Here is a 20,101-nt window from a genome sequence, read left to right on the forward strand (position 1 = left end):
ATGAAAATCTTCGATTTAAAAAAAAAATCTCCAGGAACAATACAACAGTTAAATTGTTTTGTATTGCCAGCCTCCATGACTTGTGGTGTCCTGGTTAGAATAGCCATCACCCTCCCAAGACCCGCCCCTTCTCTGTTCCTGCCTGGTCTTGGTCTTGGTCAGGTGTCTGTGGTACAGCGACGTAAACTTTCCTTCTGAGAAACCGATTCGGGTTCGTGTACGGACAAACGCTGACAAGGCCATGCTCAGACGAATATTACAAATGGTAAGCTTCTGCGGCAACAATTTGTAGTGTAGTACGTTTGTTGGGTCAAAGTATGATTTATTTTTGTTTGTGTCACACGAAGGCCCGTCCTTTTCTGGTTTCTTTTGGGGATATACCTTTTTGTTAACAACTGGTCTCGGATGGGCGGGGAAATGGGTTTCGTCCAACGATTGTACGCACGTTGGCGAAAAACAACAGCTCCCGCTCGGTCGCGGTCAATTTATCAAGCGCTTCCTATGTTGTGTTGGCGAAGTTAGCATTAGATGCTAACCCGTTCAAATTGACGAGGGCTACTTTATTCAGTGGTGTATGAACATAGTACGTGCATTTTACAACACGACACTAATTCCGCAGCGTGACAACGTCCGCGGCGTGTTCTAAATGAACGAAATCAGCAGATAGCATAGCTGGTCAACAGATGCACATATTTTATTGGTTTCCGTTTGCGCTAGTGCTGGGTTGATTCATCGACCATTCCTCAAATGCTAATTGGTGTTAGCCCCACACTCACCGATGCTACATCGGTTTGACCACCTATTTAAATTACCCTGCGAAGAAGATTGAATAAATCTAATTCATTGCAACGGATATCGGTGTCATGACTGTGGTAGTGCGTATACAGTGTTTTCTTCCTAACTTGAACACTGAAATCCCAGCTCATTAACCACGAGGCAACATCGCCCTACATTTGGCTTCATAACTGGTTCCTGTAATACTGAACTGCATTTGAAAGGTTTAGGGTTATGGGTGAGCTGGAGTCTGTCCTAGCCTACTCTGGGCAAGATACTTCACAACAGTAAAACAATTTTGCTATATGTAATATCCATATTCTTTTCTTTTTTCTTTGTTATGAAGTCAAACGGTGCGGTTCTGGTTAATGTTTGAAATGAGTGATGGGTGTGTAATGATGCAAATTTACCACTCCCTTCCACGCTTCCAATCGTGTTATGGGGTCAAAGTTCTAAGTCCTGACACAGATATTGAGTTTACCCATGTATCAATTGAATTCTATCAATTTGTGTGTGTGTGTGTATGTGTGTGGTGAATGGGCGTATGTAGTAGTTGAGACTACTACTCCTTCAGTTGTGGTGCAATGAGATGACCCTCTCTTCTCTATGGCACTTTTACACTGATTGGATCTTGGCCAATGTTCCAGCACGTAGCCATTACAAGAGCATTTGTATAACTGCACCACTCAGAGCTATCAGTGAATACGGCCTGTTGTGATATGTGATGATGGCTGTGGGAATATATCACTGTGCTGTAACCTTATGAGGCTGGTGATGAGATCCAACACTTTCATCTTATTGTTTGGACCTTGGACTTCCACCCACACACTCTTCTGTATTCCAATTGATTCAAATAGCTGGTGTCATGTCCCAAATTGGTCAGTCACTCTTTATACTAATGAGACAATAAAAACGGAACAAAGAGTAGCACAGTTCCAGAGAAAGAACCTCATACATACAACATAGAAAATGACAATAAATAAGGTTAAAATGCATTACAAATAAGTCAAGACATCAAGGGTCCAACTTTTAAATCAGTCCAGCATGTGGGACCTCTTACTCCACCTCCTTACCTGTATGCCCTGCACTGCTATTTAGGAGGATAGCAATGCATTTATTGTTTATTATTGTAGTTAACCTGTAGGTGACATTAGTGTAGAACTGTACTTTATCTTATTAAAGCTGGGTCTCATATTAAACACCTTTCACACTCTTACATTTGTCCGCTTTTGTATTGAATGTCATTAGTTCGTGCAGGTGTACTCAATAGTTGCTCTGGCCTGTCATCAAAGTAACTCATTTTTTGCTTTAAGGCGATTGAAATGACTGCCTTATTTCCAAGTTTAAGTAACAGATCCTTGAAAGTATTTTAGGGGTCGACACTAACCTTTGTACTAGTAGCAGTGGTTCGACCAACTTTTCCAGTTTATCGCACCAGCACATGATTTGGTCGCACCATTTTTTGAGGAGGTACAGCATGACCATGGCGTACCATAGTTTCATATGAAGTAAAGATTGACAGTGACTTAAGATATATTTGCAAAATGTTTCACTGTGAACAAGAAGTTTGTGCGCAACAAGCAGTGGCAGACAAAACATGTCAATTAAAAACAAACAAACAAACAGGTTTTACTTTTATTTAATCATTTGTTCGACTCAGAGGGCCCAGTTCTTATAGTGAGAGCTCCTATCCCTTTCCCCCTGGGACAACCACTTAACTATGAGCATTACCACAGCTATATGATTGACATAAATCTAAAAATGATTGCATAAGTGTACAACCACCATATAAAAGTATTGTTTATGATTATTCACACAACTTTGAGGAGAAGAATGTTGTGGAAAAAAGGCAACTTCCATCCATCCCTCCATTTTCTGAGCTGCTTCTCCTCACTAGGGTCGTGGGCGTGCTGGAGTCTATCCCAGCCAATCGCAGGGCACATACAAACAAACAACCATCCACACTCACATTCATACCTACGGGCAATTTAGAGTCTCCAATTAATGCATGTTTTTGGGATGTGGGAGGAAACCGGCGTGCCCGGAGAAAACCCACGCAGGCACGGTGAGAACATGCAAACTCCACACAGGCGGGGCCGGGGATTGAACCCGGGTCCTCAGAACTGTGAGGGTGATGCTCTAACCAGTCGTCCACCGTGCCGACAAAAGGCAACTTTCACCCAGTAAAGTAGCACTTGCGCAAGTGTGACGAGGATATTTTTGTATCGCACTACCTGAAAAAAATGTCGCATAAATGCCAGTTTGGTCGCAGTCTCGAGCCCTGTATTTGCTTTGCTTTCCAGACTCCTGGGAAAGGAGGCTCCCAGAATGCAGAGTCGGAGGAGCCCACCACAGACGTTAACCATGATCAAACCTCTGAGGTATCTGAATAATTTGTTAGCTTCCCCCCCCCCCCCCCCCCCCCCCCTTCTTTTTAAGCTGAGCTGCAACAATTAACTTATGAACATGTCTGCATTTGTGTTTAGGGCTTCATCTGTCCTCAATGCATGAAATCCCACAGCTCAGCAGAGGACCTGTTCAAGCATTACGAGCTGTTCCATGACACTGGAGAACTTCCTGCTCATATGGCCCCCACCAGGTAGGATTGATATTTATCCATTTATTTCTGTACCACTTATTAGGAATGGGTGTTTGGCTAAATTTCTTTCCTTGACTATTGGAGAAATTAAATTAATGCAGTGGTACCTTGACTTAACAGTGGCTCAACTTAGTTTTTCAATTTACAAGACATTGCTTGGTCGATTCTCTTGGTGTTGCGATCTAAAATTTTAGTTATGCGCCAGCTTTACATACGCTGCTGCCTGAGTAAAGTGGAGAAATTAAGGTACTGTAATGCCTTCATATGTGGGCAAGGACTGCCAGTCGCTGATGTACTTTCAGAGTTTTATTGAATCGTACAAACACACAAATACAAAAGGAAAATGCTCTCGAGGAGCGACAGTAGGCCAAAACTCATGCCCAGATGCTCACGTGCAGACTAAATGGCAAAGATCTTGAGGTCACTCACTAGGCCATGCCCCTTAAAGGCATACCTATTTATTTATTTGAAAAATATGTAAATAAATTAAAAGCACACACACACACACACACTACAGTTGTTGTGACTGATGTACAGTAATTTCACATGATAAAACCAGATTATTTCTTCACATTCTTTAAAAAAAAATTGTTATTGTGCTATTTTTCTTTATTACAAACAACAAAATATAGTGGTTTTGGGGGCTTTAACAGATAAATGGCATTTAATTCGTTGCAATGTGGAATTTTAATTGAATGAACTGTATGAGTAAATTGAGTTTCGAACTTGGTCACGGAGCGAAATAAAGTCGTAAGTCAAGGTACCACTATTCATTCATTCATTAATTCATCCTCCGTTCCGCTTATCCTCACTAGGGTCGCGGGCGTGCTGGAGCCTATCCCAGCAATCTTCGGGCAAGAGGCGGTGTACGCCCTGAACTGGTCACCAGCTAATCGCAGGGCACATAGAAACAAACAAGCATTCGCGCACACATTCACACCTGAGGGCAATAAAGACTCCTCAATCAAACTATTTGGGATGTGGGAGGAAACCAGAGTGCCCGGAGAAAACCCACGCAGGCACGGGGAGAACATGCAAACTCCACACAGGCGGGGCCGGGATTTGAACCCCGGTCCTCAGAACTGCGAGGCAGACGCTCTAACCAGTCGTTCACCGTGCCGCCAATCAAACTATAAATAATTAATTATCATTTAATTGATCATTGTTGTTTTCTATATATTTTAATGGGGTGGTAAAGGTTCTGATGCGCGTAGGAATTATTAATTTGGGTTGATGTAGCTCAATCCGCCACGTGCGAAACATCACGTGACTAACGGGAAAATGGGATAGCTGACTCCTTGTGTATGATACGCTAACAAGCATAACTACGATTGATGACATGATTATTTGAAGCTCAACTTGCAAAAACGTTTTTTTCTATATGGCTGGTGTCTTCAGACAAAAGTTATATAAATGTATATCATTTATTTATACAAATATGATATCTTGTAAACACAAATTAAGCCTAAAAATCTGCTATTGCCATGTTTAGTGGCTCTGTGATGACATCTTGTTAAGAAAAATATTGTAGATATTTAAAGTTCCTATGGGTGCAATATTGCAGTCCCCTTTGCCATTCACCCAAGTGACGATGAAGTGCTTTTACCTGTTTTGGCGAATGCGGAATTAGGTTGTGTTTATACCAAATTACCCATAGTCACGTTGGTCTTCTTACCTCTGCATATTAGAGACTGAATCAATAGAACATCTGCAATCCATTGTGCCTCAATTGCTTTAAATACGCGAATGATCCACAATCAATTCGATACAGCGGACTGAATTCTTAACAATTAATTTATCGATTGTCATGCCCATCCCTCTCGATTATCCTGTGCCGGGTCACAGGGAAGCTGGAGCCTATTCCATTTGGCTTAGGGCTAAATTTCGGGGTGCAGTCTTGACTAATTACCAATTAATTGCTGGTCAGTTTGATATTTATTGAACTATAATTATGAACAGCAGTAATTGTAAACAAAAAGGAACCTCCCTCCTCATTTTAGGGAAGATCTCACAATGTTGCGGCAGGAGGTTCAGGACCTTCATACATCGCTTAAGGTATGCTCAATTTCCTGAACCGTTCTTCTAGCTATACAGTAATTTTTGTTAATTCAAAGATTCTTTCATTTACTTTCTCTTTAGGAAGAAAGATGGTTCTCTGGGGAGCTGAAAAAAGAATTAGACAAAGTCCAAGGACACCTGAAGCAAGTAATTCCTTCAAGCTGTTTTAACATGTATAAAAAGTGGCTTCACTGATTAGAAATGTTGTGGAGTAGTTTGTCATAAACATTACGGTGATGCTTTGTCATGCGGTATAGTGTCACACTGTTTTCCCTTAATCCCACACAGAATGACGGACAGATGAGCTCAGAGGATTCAGGTGGGGGTTGCACAACTCCCACGTATGCATATGCAAGATTATAACAATGTTACTAATGTGTGTTTCTGCCCCCCTCAGTACTAGAAAAGAAATTAAATGAATCAGAGACAGAAAAGTTTAACATCAAGCAGATGAAAGACTTGTTTGAGCAGAAGGCCGCCCAGCTGGCCACAGAGATAGTAGGTTAGTGTGGGCATGGGACTGGCATTCCATTGATGCTCAAGCCATCCTTTGATTTTATTCTATGTTTGATATGTTCATAAACTACAGCATGATACAATTCATGTATTTAAAATGGTCTTGTTGCATCCACTAGATATAAAGTCCCGCTATGATGAAGAGAAGAGTATAAGGGAAGCTGCTGACCAGAAGCTCTCTAATCTAACTGAACTGCTGCAGGAAGAGAAGAAAGAGAATGAGAGACTTCAGACTGAACTGGTACACCACACATTAGCTTTCCTTTGGTTTCTCAATAGTCCTAAAACACATGAGCTTCGCTTAGAAGATAGGTAGGGAGCTGCGTTTGCAGGGTTTACCTGTTGTTACCTCAGCTGTTAGCCCATCGCGACAACCATGCTTCCGCATGCGGGCAAACCATCCCCGCTTGCTCGTCTGTCGGTGCTAAGTGAGTCCGCTATTTCATAGGCCGCTGGGTCTTGCCGCGAGCCTCGTAGTTACGAACTCAAAGTCACTGGATGATCATCATTTCAGCAGGTGCTGGTGATCATATCATAATTTACAGCGGATATTGACAGGTGCATGGCAAACGGCTGCTGGGGAGTGGTGACCAGCATGCTGCTGAATGATAGTGTGTTTGTCGTCGGTCCTGTTTTTTTGGGTATCAGACTGATGAGTGTGATGTAATTTTTTTCCCCCAATATTGGGGCGATAGTTATCGGTCGGATAGTTATCGTGCATCCTTAATAGATATTACTGTCATTATAAATCTTCAAACATCTGCTACTTTAGCGCACATGGCGCAGCATCTCATGCAAATGAGAGTGCGTATAACAATAGTCAAGCATATTTTTCCTCTGCTCTTGGGAACACCCACTATTACTGGATCTGAGTAGGGGCCATTTGTGCCTCCTCATTTTGCCGTTAATCACGCTGCATCTCTTCCAGTCGACCTCAGTGCTGCCTGGCATGTTGCGGCACAACGTGGCACTACACTGAAGGCGCGCAATTGTAAATTGAAATTTACCCGTAAAGTGTAGAAACCCAAAAAGGCCTAAAAGTCATTACAGTGGGGATCTGAATGATGACCCGTGGTATAATAGGGGAGTGCTGTATTATTGCGACACTAAGTGCCTCTGCTCTGTCTTCTAGCTGCAGCGTCCTGGAGTGGAGGATGTTGAGGTACTGCAAAAGGAGCTTGTGCAGGTGCAGACACTAATGGATAGCATGACTCGTGAGAGAGAGGAGGAGTCTAAGCGCCTCAGAATCCACTATGAGCAGCTGCAGGCTAAGTTTACTACCTCAGAGGTGAGATTGGGACACTATCTGCCCTGTTATTCTTTCACGTCACAACCTCCAGTAAATTTGCAACAACACATGTTGCCACCCTATTTGTCTGTATGTTTGTATTTTTGTCGCATATACAGCAGACCTCCTTTTTGCCAACATTTCTAGTTGGTAACAGAAATATTTCTGCAGTGGTACCTTGACTTATGAGTTTAATTTGTTCGGTGACCACACTCGTAGCTCAAATCACTCGTATGTCAAATCATCTTTCCATCCATTTTCTACCGCCTATCCGAGGTTGGGTCGCGGGGGCAGTAGCTTTAGCAGGGACGCCCAGACTTCCCTCTCCCCAGCCACTTCATCCAACTCTTCCGGGGGATCCCGAGGCGTTCCCAGGCCAGCCGAAGGACGTAGTCTTTCCATCGTGTCCTGGGTCGTCCCCAGGGTCTCCTCCCGGTGGGACATGCCCGGAACACCTCACCGGGGAGGTGTCCGGGAGGCATCGGAATCAGATGCCCCAGCCACCTCATCTGGCTCCTCTCGATGTGCAGGAGCAGCGACTCTACTCAGAGATCCTCCCGGATGACCGAGCTTCTCACCCTATCTCTAAGGGAGAGCCGGGATACCCTACGGAGGAAATTCATTTCGGCCGCTTGTATCCGGGATCTTGTTCTTGGTGACCATAGGTGAGGGTAGGAACGTAGATCGACCGGGAAATTGAGAGCTTCGCCTTTCGGCTTAGCTCCTTCTTTACCACAACAGACCGATGCAAAGTCTGCATCACTGCAGACGCTGCACCGATCAGCCTGTCGATCGTTCCATTCTTCCCTCACTCGTGAACAAGACCCCAAGATACTTGAACTCTTCCACTTGGGGCAGGATCTCATCCCCGACCTGGACAGGGCACGCCACCCCTTTCCGACTGAGGACCATGGGGTGCTGGAGAGCGCCAAGCCGGGGGGCAATAAGTATACCCACACCTGCTCGGCGCCTCTCACCGTGGTCAACTCCAGAGTGGAAGAGAGTCCAACCTCTCTCGACAGGACTGGTACCAGAGCCCAAGCTGTGTGTGGAGGCGAGTCCAACTATATCTAGTCGGAACTTCTCAACCTCACACACCACCTCGGGCTCCTTCCCTACCAGAGAGGTGACATTCCACGTCCCTAGAGCCAGCTTCTGTAGCCGGGGATCGGATCGCCAAGGTCCCCGCCTTCGGCCACCACCCAGCTCACACTGCACCGACCCCAATGGCCCCCCCTACAGGTGGTGAGCCCATGGGAAGGGGGACCCACATTACCCTTTCGGGCTGTGCCCGCCCGGGCCCCATGGGTGCAGGCCCGGCCACCAGGCGCTCGCCTTCGAGCCCCACCACCAGGCCTGGCTCCAGAGGGGGGCCCCGGTGACCCGCGTCCGGGCAAGGGAAAACCAAGTCCATCGTTTGTCGTCATCATAAGGGGTCTTTGAGCCGTGCTTTGTCTGGTCCCTCACCTAGGACCTGTTTGTCATGGGTGACCCTGCCAGGGGCATAAAGCCCAGACAACTTAGCTCCTAGGATCATTGGGACACACAAACCCCTCCACCACGATAAGGTGACGGCCCAAGGAGGAGAAATCATCTTTCCCCATTTGAATAAATGGAAATTCCATTCATGCATTCCAGCCCCCCAAAAACTTTTGTAAATTGTATTTTTTTTTTTATTATTATGTTGGCACGACTGGTTATCACATCCGCCTCACAGTTCTGAAGACCTGGGTTCAAATCCAGCCTTGCCTGTATGGAGTTTGCTTCTTCTCCCTGTGCCTGCGTGTTTTTTTTCTTCTGGGTACTCCGGTTTTCTCCCACATCCTAAAAACATGCATGGCAGGTTAATAAACTCTAAATTGCCCATAGGTGTGAATGATTGTTTGTTTATAAGTGCCCTGCGATTGGCTGGCCACCAATTCTGGGTGTACCTCGTTTCTCCCCTGCAGTTAGCTAGGATAGGCTCCAGCATACCCGTGACCCTAGCGAGGACAAGCGGTGTAGAAATTGGATGTTTTTTGTTTTTTTTTTATAAGAAAAAATTTCTACAGCATTGTACTGTATCAAAACATACAGTAATAACAGAATAGAATGTTGTAGCATATATTGGTGTTGAAGAAAATGTAATGTGTAAAGGGGTCAAAGGGGTCTCCTTCGTTCCCCGGGGTCCATTTCAAGTGAAACAGGAGGATGTGGTAACTAAGGACGTTTAGTTAGCATCAAAATGGGTCACCACGTCGTTGATTTAGCTAACAGCAGGAAAAAACGATGAAAAATCTTGTGGCTCAATCTTTTTCTGAAAGGGTTGCCACAGTTATGTAAATTTAGTCTTTGATTGCAGATGTCAATACCCTTGGCACAGACACACAGTACACAATAGAATGCTTCATATGTGGAACATTTATTATGAAACTACAGGGAAAATGGGGACAAATGCAAAAGGCGTTAACTATGTATTAAAAGACAAGAGTAACATAACACAGTGGAATATAGAGTGAATGGCTTAACTTGTGAGATGAGCGTGAATGAACTGACGAGTTTTGAGAGAGGATAAAGTTGGGACCCGTAAGATCGTCAAACTAACCCCAAGCCACTATGCACCTATTTTTACATAGTCTGGTAGTTTCTGCAATGGACTCAAAAATGAAAATTGGTAGTCAGGCGGATGTGGGGAGTTAAGCTCACAACTTTACTGCCATTAGGCTTGCTGGCAGGTCACGCTTTTACGCTTGGTTGAGAGCTTAACTTGCGGGAATACTAGAAATTTCTTTCAGTAGCCTGGCAAGTCAGATGGCTGGGGAACAAGAGCTGCATCGCAGGCTTAACGCTGGACCAAGCCTTTCCCAAGGCCCAGGGAACCATGTGGAGACCAAACAAAAAAGGAAAAAGAGAGGGAATCGAGGATCGAGAACCGATTGGAACCGGGACTAAAATTCCGGAATCATTCAAATAAAAAAATAATTTAAAAAATTGGTTCCCAGTTTCCACGCCTACAATCCGCCGACCCTGAAGAAGAAAGTAGCGAAAACCAACGAAGAAGAATGCGCACGATGACGTGCTTGTGCCCAACGGCAGTGGCGAACAAAAGTGTTAACTATGTTAAGCTAAATGACTAGTTGCCGCTGTGCAACACTTGGAATGAGATTATATTGAGCAAAGGAGGCGTTCACGATGTGTAGAAGTCTGATGCGCTCCCTCCCGCTCCGAGCCTCAGCCTCCACCGCGCAGAACTTTAGTCAAGTCAAATTGGGTGAGTGAAACAATAAAATACCTCTATGCCAACATTAAGGCAGCTAACAAGTTAAATGGTGGGTTGCACTCTTGCACTTATGGTTTTAGCATTTATTTCAGTCTTCAAAGCAACGTAAACGCTGATGACCGACACAGAAATAAAATATAAATTACTTTATCATACAGGAAATAAAGTATAAACAGTCTGATTACAAGCTTAGCATTGAGCTAAAACTTCACCAAAGGTCAAACTAGCAATTGGGACAACATTCACAAAAACGTCTCACGGTATCACAAACACGAACCTTGTGTGTCATCAGTGGGCCGGTAAAGGAATCAGCGTTATACAGAGCATTTGGTTCCGTTCATTACTCTTTTTCCTGCTGTAAAGTAAAACGTACTTTAATTTTTACGTGTCGTGTGAAGTTATTTTTTGTGCCAAAATGCGGAGTTCCGGTGCGTACCCTTCAAAATAAAAGGCGACATGCTTAAAACAGGAACTCAAGCGAAAACCTGCACATATAAACCATTTGATGTGATAACCCAGTCACAAATAACTATTTTAACAATGCTGTATTTTACTTTTAGCTGAAACAATAATTAATGAAAATTTAGTCAATTGGGTTAGTTCCGGCAGCACGGTGACCGACTGGTTAGAGCATCTGCCTCATAGTTCTGAGTACTGGGGTTCAATCCCCGGCCCCACCTGTGTGGAGTTTGCATGTTCTCCCCGTGCCTGCGTGGGTTTTCTCCGGGCACTCCGGTTTCCTCCCACATCCCAAAAACATGCATGGTAGGTTAATTGAAAACTCTAAATTACCCGTAGGTGGGAATGTGAGTGCGAATGGTTGTTTGTTTGTATGTCCCCTGCGATTGGCTGGCAACCAGTTCAGGGTGTACCCCGCCTCCTGCCCGATGATAGCTGGGATGGGCTCCAGCACGCCCGCGACCCTAGTGAGGAGAAGCGGCTCAGTAAATGGATGGATGGGTTAGTTCCACAGATATTGCCTTTTAGTTCATAGGTTTGATATTGATACTGGTTATAAAGAACCTCGAGTCAAATGTTCATTTTAGTTTATACTGCAGGCTGCTAAGAAAATGGAAGTTCATAATTTGTACACCCTTTATTTCAACCATGCAAACTTTTTTTGACCCAGCCCCCTAAAAGAATCAGAATCGAGAATCATTTGGAACCGGAATCAACTAAGGAACCGGAATCGGGACCGCAATTGCTCAAATTCAAACGATGCCCAACCCTAGAAAAGGGGGAGGGACAGCCGGAGCTGAGAGGGGTCAGGCAAGAGCCAGAATGCAAGATCAGAGTCAGGGAGAAAGAGAGTGAAACAAAGTGTAGGGTCTGCCTTGATACCTCTGATTTGCCTGTGAAAGAGATCACACATCCGTCTGGGATTTCTTCTTTCTATTCAAAACGGTTCCCAACTTTGAAACTGTCTCAAGTAGAGATTAAATATAAGAATGAACTTGTTTCAGTCTGTGTTTTGGCACATCAAATAATACTGTCCAGCACAACACTATTTAATCTGTTTTGCCACATGATTCATATATTTTGTGCTTGTAACCCTGTGGCACAGTCTTCGTAAGCAGAGGCGTACATTCAGGGTACTCAGGCAGACTGGTACACATTTGTACTGGTGTGGGATTTCCTTAATTTTATTGTTCATTCTTTATATATACCGTATTTTCACGACCATAGGGTGCACCGTATTATAAGGCGCAGTCTCAGTTACGGGGTCTATTTCTGTATTTAACACATACATAAGGCGCACCGTATTATTGGGCCCAGGCATGGTAAAACATATGCTAGCTTAAAACATACGGTTGCATGCATACGGTTGCACGCTAAAACAATGTTTTTAAAAAGACAGCGGGAGCAAAACTGAGTTCAGTACTTTATTGAAGTATTTAACAATGTACTCACTATATTTTTTGATCAATCCTCATCCACAAATCCATCAAAGTCCTCATCTTCTGTATCCGAAATGAAAAGCTGGGCAAGTTCTCAATCAAACACACCAGGTTCGAGTCAGTCTCGTTGCCGTGTGAAAGATCGAACAAGCATCCACAATCCATTCACAAACTGTGGCGTAACTCGCCCGGCGCTGCCTCAGTCTTAGTAAAGCTGTTTTCGCCATCTGTCATCTATGGCTCCCACGCCGCTCACTTCACTTTGAACGCCCTGTTTACACGGATGTCTAGCGGTTTGTCAAGCCTCCCTGAATGATGGCAAGCCCCGAGTTATTGCACTCAGTCGAATGGTGACTTGAGACTGTTCTCCCGGCTGTTCTTTGCTCATTAATCCATTGCTCGAGTTCTCGAGCCACCTCGCCTTGTTTGTTTTTCTTTTTTTTACGCCGAAACGCAGCTTCATCTTCTTGACTTGGCGAAGCTCGTTTTCCTGCTTCCTCCACTTAACCATGGATTCGTTGATCTTGAATTCTCTCGCAGCTGGTCGATTCCCATGTTCCTCCGCCTAACTGACAGCTTGCAGTTTAAAATGTGCTTCGTAAGCGTGTCTCTTCGTAGGTGACATTTTCGGGGGTCCTTAGCCAAACCGATGTTGCTTTGCACAATGCATACCCCGGAAATGCTCCCAGTCAGTCAAGTGGTAAAAAAAACACCCCGGTGCAGGGGCGTGGCTGTAGCGTCCTCCTTCACGCACCGTCCCCTCTCCTCAGCCATGTCCGCTTATCCTCTGTGTAAGCAGCGTGTCGGCAGGAAATGCTTAAAAAAAAAAAAAAAAAGTTGAACGGAGCGCTCATCACAACATTTATAGATATTTGAGCACAAATAAGGCGCGCCGCATTGTAAGGCACATTCTTCCAGGACCATATTTGTGAGGTCACACACTGTTGGACGAGAAGGCTTGGCTCACTGTCCACTCAAAATCAACCCGACGATGTTCTATTGGGTTGAGAACAGTGCAAAGCTTGCCGATATTTGGACGTGCTTGCGTAGCAGCCAACCTGGAAGTAACCGGGAGGCTTTTCCCGCTGGTTGGTCTATGGCTGTTAGCACTGATATCTTTCCGCCAGCCCCTCTCATACTGGATCCGCCTTCTGACGTTACTGCATCGCCGCTCTCGAATGAAACGTTTTTTTAAATTGAGTTAACAATTAATGGGTTAGTTGATCGTCCACTGTGCGTTGCCGAGTGCTGTGTGAAAAGGACTTTAGTTTTCTTTGATAACGTATGAAGAATATATGTCGGTGAGTAGTGTTATATTATCCGTGTGGATGATTTGTTGCACTGTTTGTGTTCAAATATCTTTTGTTTAAAGACTTATAACTACTGTGACATTGATGCCTATTTTGTTAGCTCATCTATATTGTTTTGTTTTGTTGTGTTAGCATTAAGCTAGCAGATTTTGGTCAGGCAGCGTTATTTGGCTTGGTTTAATACATAATGTCTAATTCTCTTTGTATGATGTTTAGTTTTAGAGTAAACTTCAACTGGGAGTGACAATAAACTGCTTGAAGCAAGCAGTCTTTATTTATCCTGTTTTTTGAACAACTGTGTGAGATCTGCCAAAATGCTACTTGATGTAAAGTTGCTGCCATCTAGCTGTCGTTACTCAAATCATTGCTCGCAACAAAAGGCAAAAGAATTCCTTAGATACACTTGGACAAAGTAGTGACTGACCTTTGACTATACAAATATTTATATGCGTGCATGGTCACAACCACAGTGTATCTCACTGGACATCCTCTGTATTTTATCATTGCACTAATACACCTGTTGGACATTATTGCTGCAATGCGGTTCCTATGAATTGTCGTGACTTTGGTCTGCTCTCGGATCTATAGACTGTTCGTGTTGACTATTGTATTGTGGCTTACCTTTTGTCTACGTCTTTTTTTCCTCCCTTTCCTCCCTCTCCCTCCACATACTGCACCGCTCACCAACTCTCATTCTTTCCTCAAGATTCGTAAACTGGAGGTAAAGACCATTTGAGTTGTGTGTTGTTCGTGAAATCCTTTTCTTTCCATGATGTCTTTCCTATTTATTTCCATGAAACGTCTGGTTAGTTTTCCATGTTTTTTAAAAATTGTATTTAATGTAATGTAACACAATTAAGTCCTGGTCCTTTTCTTTTGTGGTGCAGAAAGTCTTTATTACCTTTCTCCAACTTTTCTCTCAGATGACTATTTCACAACTGAAAGCAGAGCTGGAGAAGGGTCCACAGGAAGCAGCTGTTTATACCCAACAGATCCACCAGCTACAGGGCGACCTGAATAATGTACAACAGCAAAACCAGGTAATGTGCACACCAGCTATAATAGCCATTTGACTATTTGATTATTGTATCCCCCACAGTTTGGTTCAGTGGATTCATAGTGATTGCGGTCAATATTTTCATTGATTTTATTTGCAAATTTGTAACAGTAAATCCTAACGTGGCCAAACATTGTATTATTAGGATTCCTCAAAATAGGCTTGACAGATTTTAACATTTAAAAAAAACAAAAAACTAAATTATTTAACAAGGGAAGATTGCCATTCTGTACTTTAGCAGGACTGGCATTGAAGGGAACCGCTGAGTTTGGTCTTATCTTTTACATCTACTAATACTCATCTCTTCTGGAAAGACTTTTACACGTTAGTCAGGATAATGCATCAGCAAGACAAACAAAACATGAAAGACCTAGACATTCGGTGTAAATGGACAACTGTAGTCCTCATACAGATCGCTTTAAAAAAGTATTGGCCCCCTTCTCAAATTTTTAGATTTTTGCATAGTTTCCCCAATTCAATGTTTAATATTGTTTGAATTAATCAAAAATATAGACCTTTTGAGCATGAACAGCCTTTTTAAGGCCATGCCACTGCATTTCAATCTGATTCAAGGCAGGACTTTGACAAGGCCACTCTTAAAGCATCATTTAGTTTTTTTTTTAAACCATTCAGAAGTTGACTTGGTGGTGTGTTTTGGCTCGTTATCCTGCTGCAGAGCCTAAGTGCGCTTCAGCTTGATGTCACAAATCTTTCCTTTACACATTGTCAGTTTTTGATGCAGTGCCGCCTGAGGGATCGAAGGTCACAGACATTCAATGTTGGTTTTCGGCCTTGCCGGTTACATGCAGTGATTTCTCCAGATTCTCTGAACCTTTTGATGATGATATGGACTGTAGATGATGAAATCCCTAAATTCCATGCAATTGTACGTTGAGGAACATTGTCCTTAAACTGTTAGACTATTTTCTCACGCACTTGATCACAAAGAGGTGAACCTCGCCCCACCATTGCTTGTGAATGACTGAGCAATTCAGGGAAGCTCCTCTTATACCCAATCATGGCACCCACCTGCTCCCAATTAGCCTGTTCACCTGTGGGATGTTCCAAACAGGTGTTTGATGAGCATTCCTCAACTTTCTCAGTCTTTTCTGCCACCCCTTGCAGCCATAAAATTCTAAGTTAATGATTATTTGCTAAAAACAATAAAGTTTATCAGTTTGAACATTAAATATCTTGTCTTTGTAGTGTATTCAATTAGATATAGGTTGAACATGATTTGCAAATCATTGTATTCTGTTTTTATTTGTTTAATACAACGTCCCAACTTCATTGGAATTGGGGTTGTACATAGGTAGAAGGGTATTCCAGAATTTTGAGGTCCACTTTGGGGGTGCGGCTTATACATGGGTGCGCATTATACACGAGAAATTTACTTCCTACTTTACTTACTTACTTTACTTTATAAAGGTACTTTATTTCTTGACTGTTCTAGAATTTTTTTTGGATTGTCATTTTGTTGCAGCTTTTTTGATCTATCTGACTTGAATTTGTCAGAACAGATTCTGTTTAAGTGATTTCTTGATTGAACAGGTCTGGAGGTAATCAGGCTTGTATGTGATCAGTAAATATGGACCAAACATTGTGATTAGTCACAATTAGTTCAGGATTTGACCAGGAGGGGTAATTACTTTATCACACGGGGCCACGAAACTTAGAATAGTTTTTTTCCTTAATAGATGAAATCCGCATATACAAACAGCATTTTAAGTTCAGTTGGGTTATATTTGTCTGATATTTACATTTGTTTGATTATCTTAAACATTAAAGTGGGGAAACTATGCAAAAATATAAGAATTTGTGCCGCGGGCCAGTACTTTATCACAGCACTCTATCTTGTAGATCCCCATGTCTACAGAGAACAAGTGAGTGACAGGTTAGCAAGAAGCAGCGTGCTGAGCAAGAGGCAGGGATCTGTGCCATTCTACACATTGGGTTGTTAATGGTTCCCGCCAGCTGTGGTTTACTTAATATCGCTACAGACCAGGAGCCCTGTCTGACTACCTAGTTAGCAGCATGCTCCAATGTGAACAGCTATTTAGTTCTTTATCACCCTATAGCCATGTTTACTGCCATGACTGGCACCAGGGAAAGTGCTGGATACATACCACAGTATTTCAAGCCTGCTGTTGTAAAACCTTCTCTTAGAAATGCCATACCAATCTTTACTCTGGTCCGTTCAAGGGTCAGTCAACTGTTCTTTGCTATAGTTTACAAAAGAGGAGGTGTGTGCGTGGTTGTTTGTTTCCTGGTAGTCTCTTTCATGCTCATACTGAATTTAAAAAATCACGAATTCCAGAGCAGAAGCCACTGCTGAGCAAAAAGAACATTAAGGCTTGTCTGAATTTTGCCAGAAGACATCTTGATGCGGGCGGCACAGTGACTGACTGGTTAGCGTGTCTGCCTCACAGTTCTGAGGACTGGGGTTTAATCCCCGGCCCCGCCTGTGTGGAGTTTGCATGTTCTCCCCATGCCTGAGTGGGTTTTCTCTGGGCACTCCGGTTTCCTCCCACATCCCAAAAACATGCACGGTAGGTTAATTGACAACTATAAATTGCCCGTAGGTGTGAATGTGAGTGCGGATGGTTGTTTGTTTATATGTGCCCTGCGATTGGCTGGCAACCAGTTCAGGGTGTACCCCGCCTCCTGCCCGAAGATAGCTGGGATAGGCTCCAGCACTCCCGCAACCCTAGTGAGGAGAAGCGGCTCAGAAAATGGATGGATGGATGGATGGACATCTTGATGACTTTTGGCAAAATAATTTTTGTCTGACGAGACAAAAATTTAACTTTTTGGAAGGTGTGTTTCCCATTACATTTGGTGTAAAAGTAACACCACATTTTAGAAAAACATCATACCAACAGTAAAATATGGTGGTGGTAGTGTGATGGTCTGGGGCTGTTTTACTGCTTCAGCACTTGGAAGACATGCTGCGATAAATATAACCATGAATTCTGCAGTCTACCAAAAAAATCCTGAGGGAGAATGTCCGGCCATCTGTTCCTGACTTCAAGCTGAAACAAACTTGGGTTCTGCAACAGGACAATGATCCAAAACACACCAGCAAGTCCACCTTGAATGCCTGAAGAATAACAAAATGAAAAGTCTGGAGTGGCCTAGTCAAAGTCCTGACATAAATCCTATTTAGATGCTGTGGCTTGACCTTAAAAAGCCGGTTCATGCTCAAAAAGGCTGCTATGTGGCTGAATTACAACAATTCTGCAAATATGAGTGTGCCAAAATTCCTCCACAGTGCCGTAAGAAACTTCTTGCAAGTTATCGCAAACGCTTAACTGCAGGTGTTGCTGCTAAGTGGGGCCCAACCAGTTATTAATTTCAGGGGACAATCACTTTTTCATACAGGGCCATGTAGATATGGATTTTTTTTCTCTCTTAATAATAAAAAACATTTTAAAACTGCATTTTGTGTTATATGTGTTGTCTTTGACAAATATTCAAATTTGTTTGATGAGGGAAAACAAAGTGTGACAAGCATGCAAAAAAAGAAATCAGGAATGGGGCAAACACTTTCACACCACTATATATTGGTCATTGACAGTGAAGTGGTTCACACAACTAACATCCATGCAGCCAGTTTTGGATTGATTTCTGCTCAGTGGCTGTGTAATTGAGTCTGTCTACATGTGTACCCTGTGATTGACTGACAACCAGTCTAGGGTGGAGTCTTTCACCCATACCCAGCAGCGACTTTTTTTGTGACCATGGAACGAATACACACCATAGAACGTAAATGAATAAATACAGCTTTGGAAACAATTGAGACCATTGCAGAATTATCAGTTTCTCCGATTATGTTTGAGTGAAATGAGCATTTTTGTTTTATTCTATAAATTACTAACAACATAACTGCCAAATACAAATGTAAATTGTAGCAACAATTTACAGAAAATGAAAAATGTTCAGAATGCCAAAAAAGGTTGTTTTTCTGTTGTCTTTATTTTTATCCAGAACTGTGTCCTATAATTGGAGGATGTAAGGTGGATTATATTATACCTGCATACTCATATTTTTCTAAATATGCAGATATATTTTCTCATATTTTGCTTGTCTTTTTTTTTTTTTTTTTTTTAATGACAACTACTATTCCTTCTTCCTACGATTTTATATATTCCTTATGTCTTCCGCCAGACTCTTTCAGAAAAGCTTGGACGCAAGGAAAAGGAGTATAAGCAGCTGGAGGAGCAACTAAAGACAGAGAAGACTGCCAAAAAGGCAGGCCAACATAGCCTGAGGGAGAAAGAGCAGGAAATCCTGGCGCTGCAGACCCGAGCCACTGGAGCAGAAGCGTCCCTGCAGAAAGCCAATGCAGAGCTTGGAGAGAGAGCTGAGGAGGTGGCTAAATTGAAGGGTGAGATTACAGACCTGGAGGTGAAGCATGCTGAACTGAAAGTTGAGAGGAAACAGTGGGAACAGCAGAGGGAAGAGAAGGACAGCCAAGGTGCTCAGCAGCAGACTGAAATCGGTCAGGTTAGTCCAATCTATCAAGCCTAATTTCTTTGCATTCTGGCACATAGGATGCGTTTCCAAGATGTCGGATCACAAGTGGTGTATCAAAAGCAGTGCATTGCATCAAGTTTCCAACTCATGGAAATACACAATTCTCTGAGGAAAATTAAGAATTTTCTCTGATGTAATCATCATTGTTCTCCCTGTGGTCTGTCTAGCTGCATGCAAAACTGCTGGAGGCAGAGAGGCAAGTGGGTGAGCTCCAAGGTCGTCTGAAAGAACAGAGGCAGCTGTCCGGGGAGAAACTGAAAGACAGAGAGCAGCAAGCAGCCGACCTGCAGCTTAAACTCTCACGTGCTGAAGAACAGGTAGACATGAGATGGAACCTATGTGGATGCTAGCTCTGAATTGTCAACAGAGATGGTGCATACAACAGAACAAAAATTGACTTTATTGTGGCAGGTGCTGTAATGTACACATTTTACAATATACCACTGTAAGTTATCTTATGTTTATTGAAAAAACAAAAATAGAAAAATCCAGTATCGTGATTTAAAGGAAAGGATAGAAAAAAAGAAATAGTTGGATGAGTGATGTAAAATGCATTGTAATCATCACAGACACTTAAATTCTCTCATTGTAGATGAAGGAAATTGCCAGTAAGAACACAGACCTGCAGCACCAGTTGGAGAAAGCCAAACAGCAGCACCAGGAGCTGCAAGCACTGCAGCAGAACACCAACGGCAAACTGCGCGAGTCGCAGGTATAGCTCACAAGAATCAAAGATTTTGTTTTAACCTTTAGCTTCACCATGTGGTTACAAAATCAAAAATAAATAATTTTTATACATTAAAAAA

At 43.0% G+C, this 20,101-nt stretch overlaps 1 protein-coding gene across 4 annotated transcripts in view; it reads left to right on the forward strand.

Moving 5' to 3' along the window:
* Positions 1–89: 89 nt before the first annotated feature.
* Positions 90–20,101, forward strand: part of eea1 (early endosome antigen 1) — a 56,746-nt gene continuing 36,734 nt past the window's right edge. For 2 of the 4 annotated variants that reach the window (XM_061772757.1, XM_061772759.1), the window contains exons 1-14: positions 90–265; positions 3,078–3,155; positions 3,261–3,373; positions 5,374–5,428; positions 5,513–5,578; positions 5,720–5,750; positions 5,829–5,933; positions 6,067–6,188; positions 7,080–7,235; positions 14,409–14,423; positions 14,626–14,742; positions 18,927–19,265; positions 19,463–19,612; positions 19,888–20,007. In XM_061772757.1, the coding sequence (XP_061628741.1) occupies positions 242–265; positions 3,078–3,155; positions 3,261–3,373; positions 5,374–5,428; positions 5,513–5,578; positions 5,720–5,750; positions 5,829–5,933; positions 6,067–6,188; positions 7,080–7,235; positions 14,409–14,423; positions 14,626–14,742; positions 18,927–19,265; positions 19,463–19,612; positions 19,888–20,007 (1,491 nt within the window). In that variant the 5' untranslated portion in view covers positions 90–241. Of the gene's footprint in view, positions 266–3,077; positions 3,156–3,260; positions 3,374–5,373; positions 5,429–5,512; positions 5,579–5,719; positions 5,751–5,828; positions 5,934–6,066; positions 6,189–7,079; positions 7,236–14,408; positions 14,424–14,625; positions 14,743–18,926; positions 19,266–19,462; positions 19,613–19,887; positions 20,008–20,101 lie in introns of those variants that run through there. The other 2 variants (XM_061772758.1, XM_061772760.1) reach the window with 2 other exon arrangements.

The sequence above is a fragment of the Phyllopteryx taeniolatus genome, chromosome 5 (assembly GCF_024500385.1).
Source record: "Phyllopteryx taeniolatus isolate TA_2022b chromosome 5, UOR_Ptae_1.2, whole genome shotgun sequence".
NCBI lineage: Eukaryota > Metazoa > Chordata > Actinopteri > Syngnathiformes > Syngnathidae > Phyllopteryx > Phyllopteryx taeniolatus.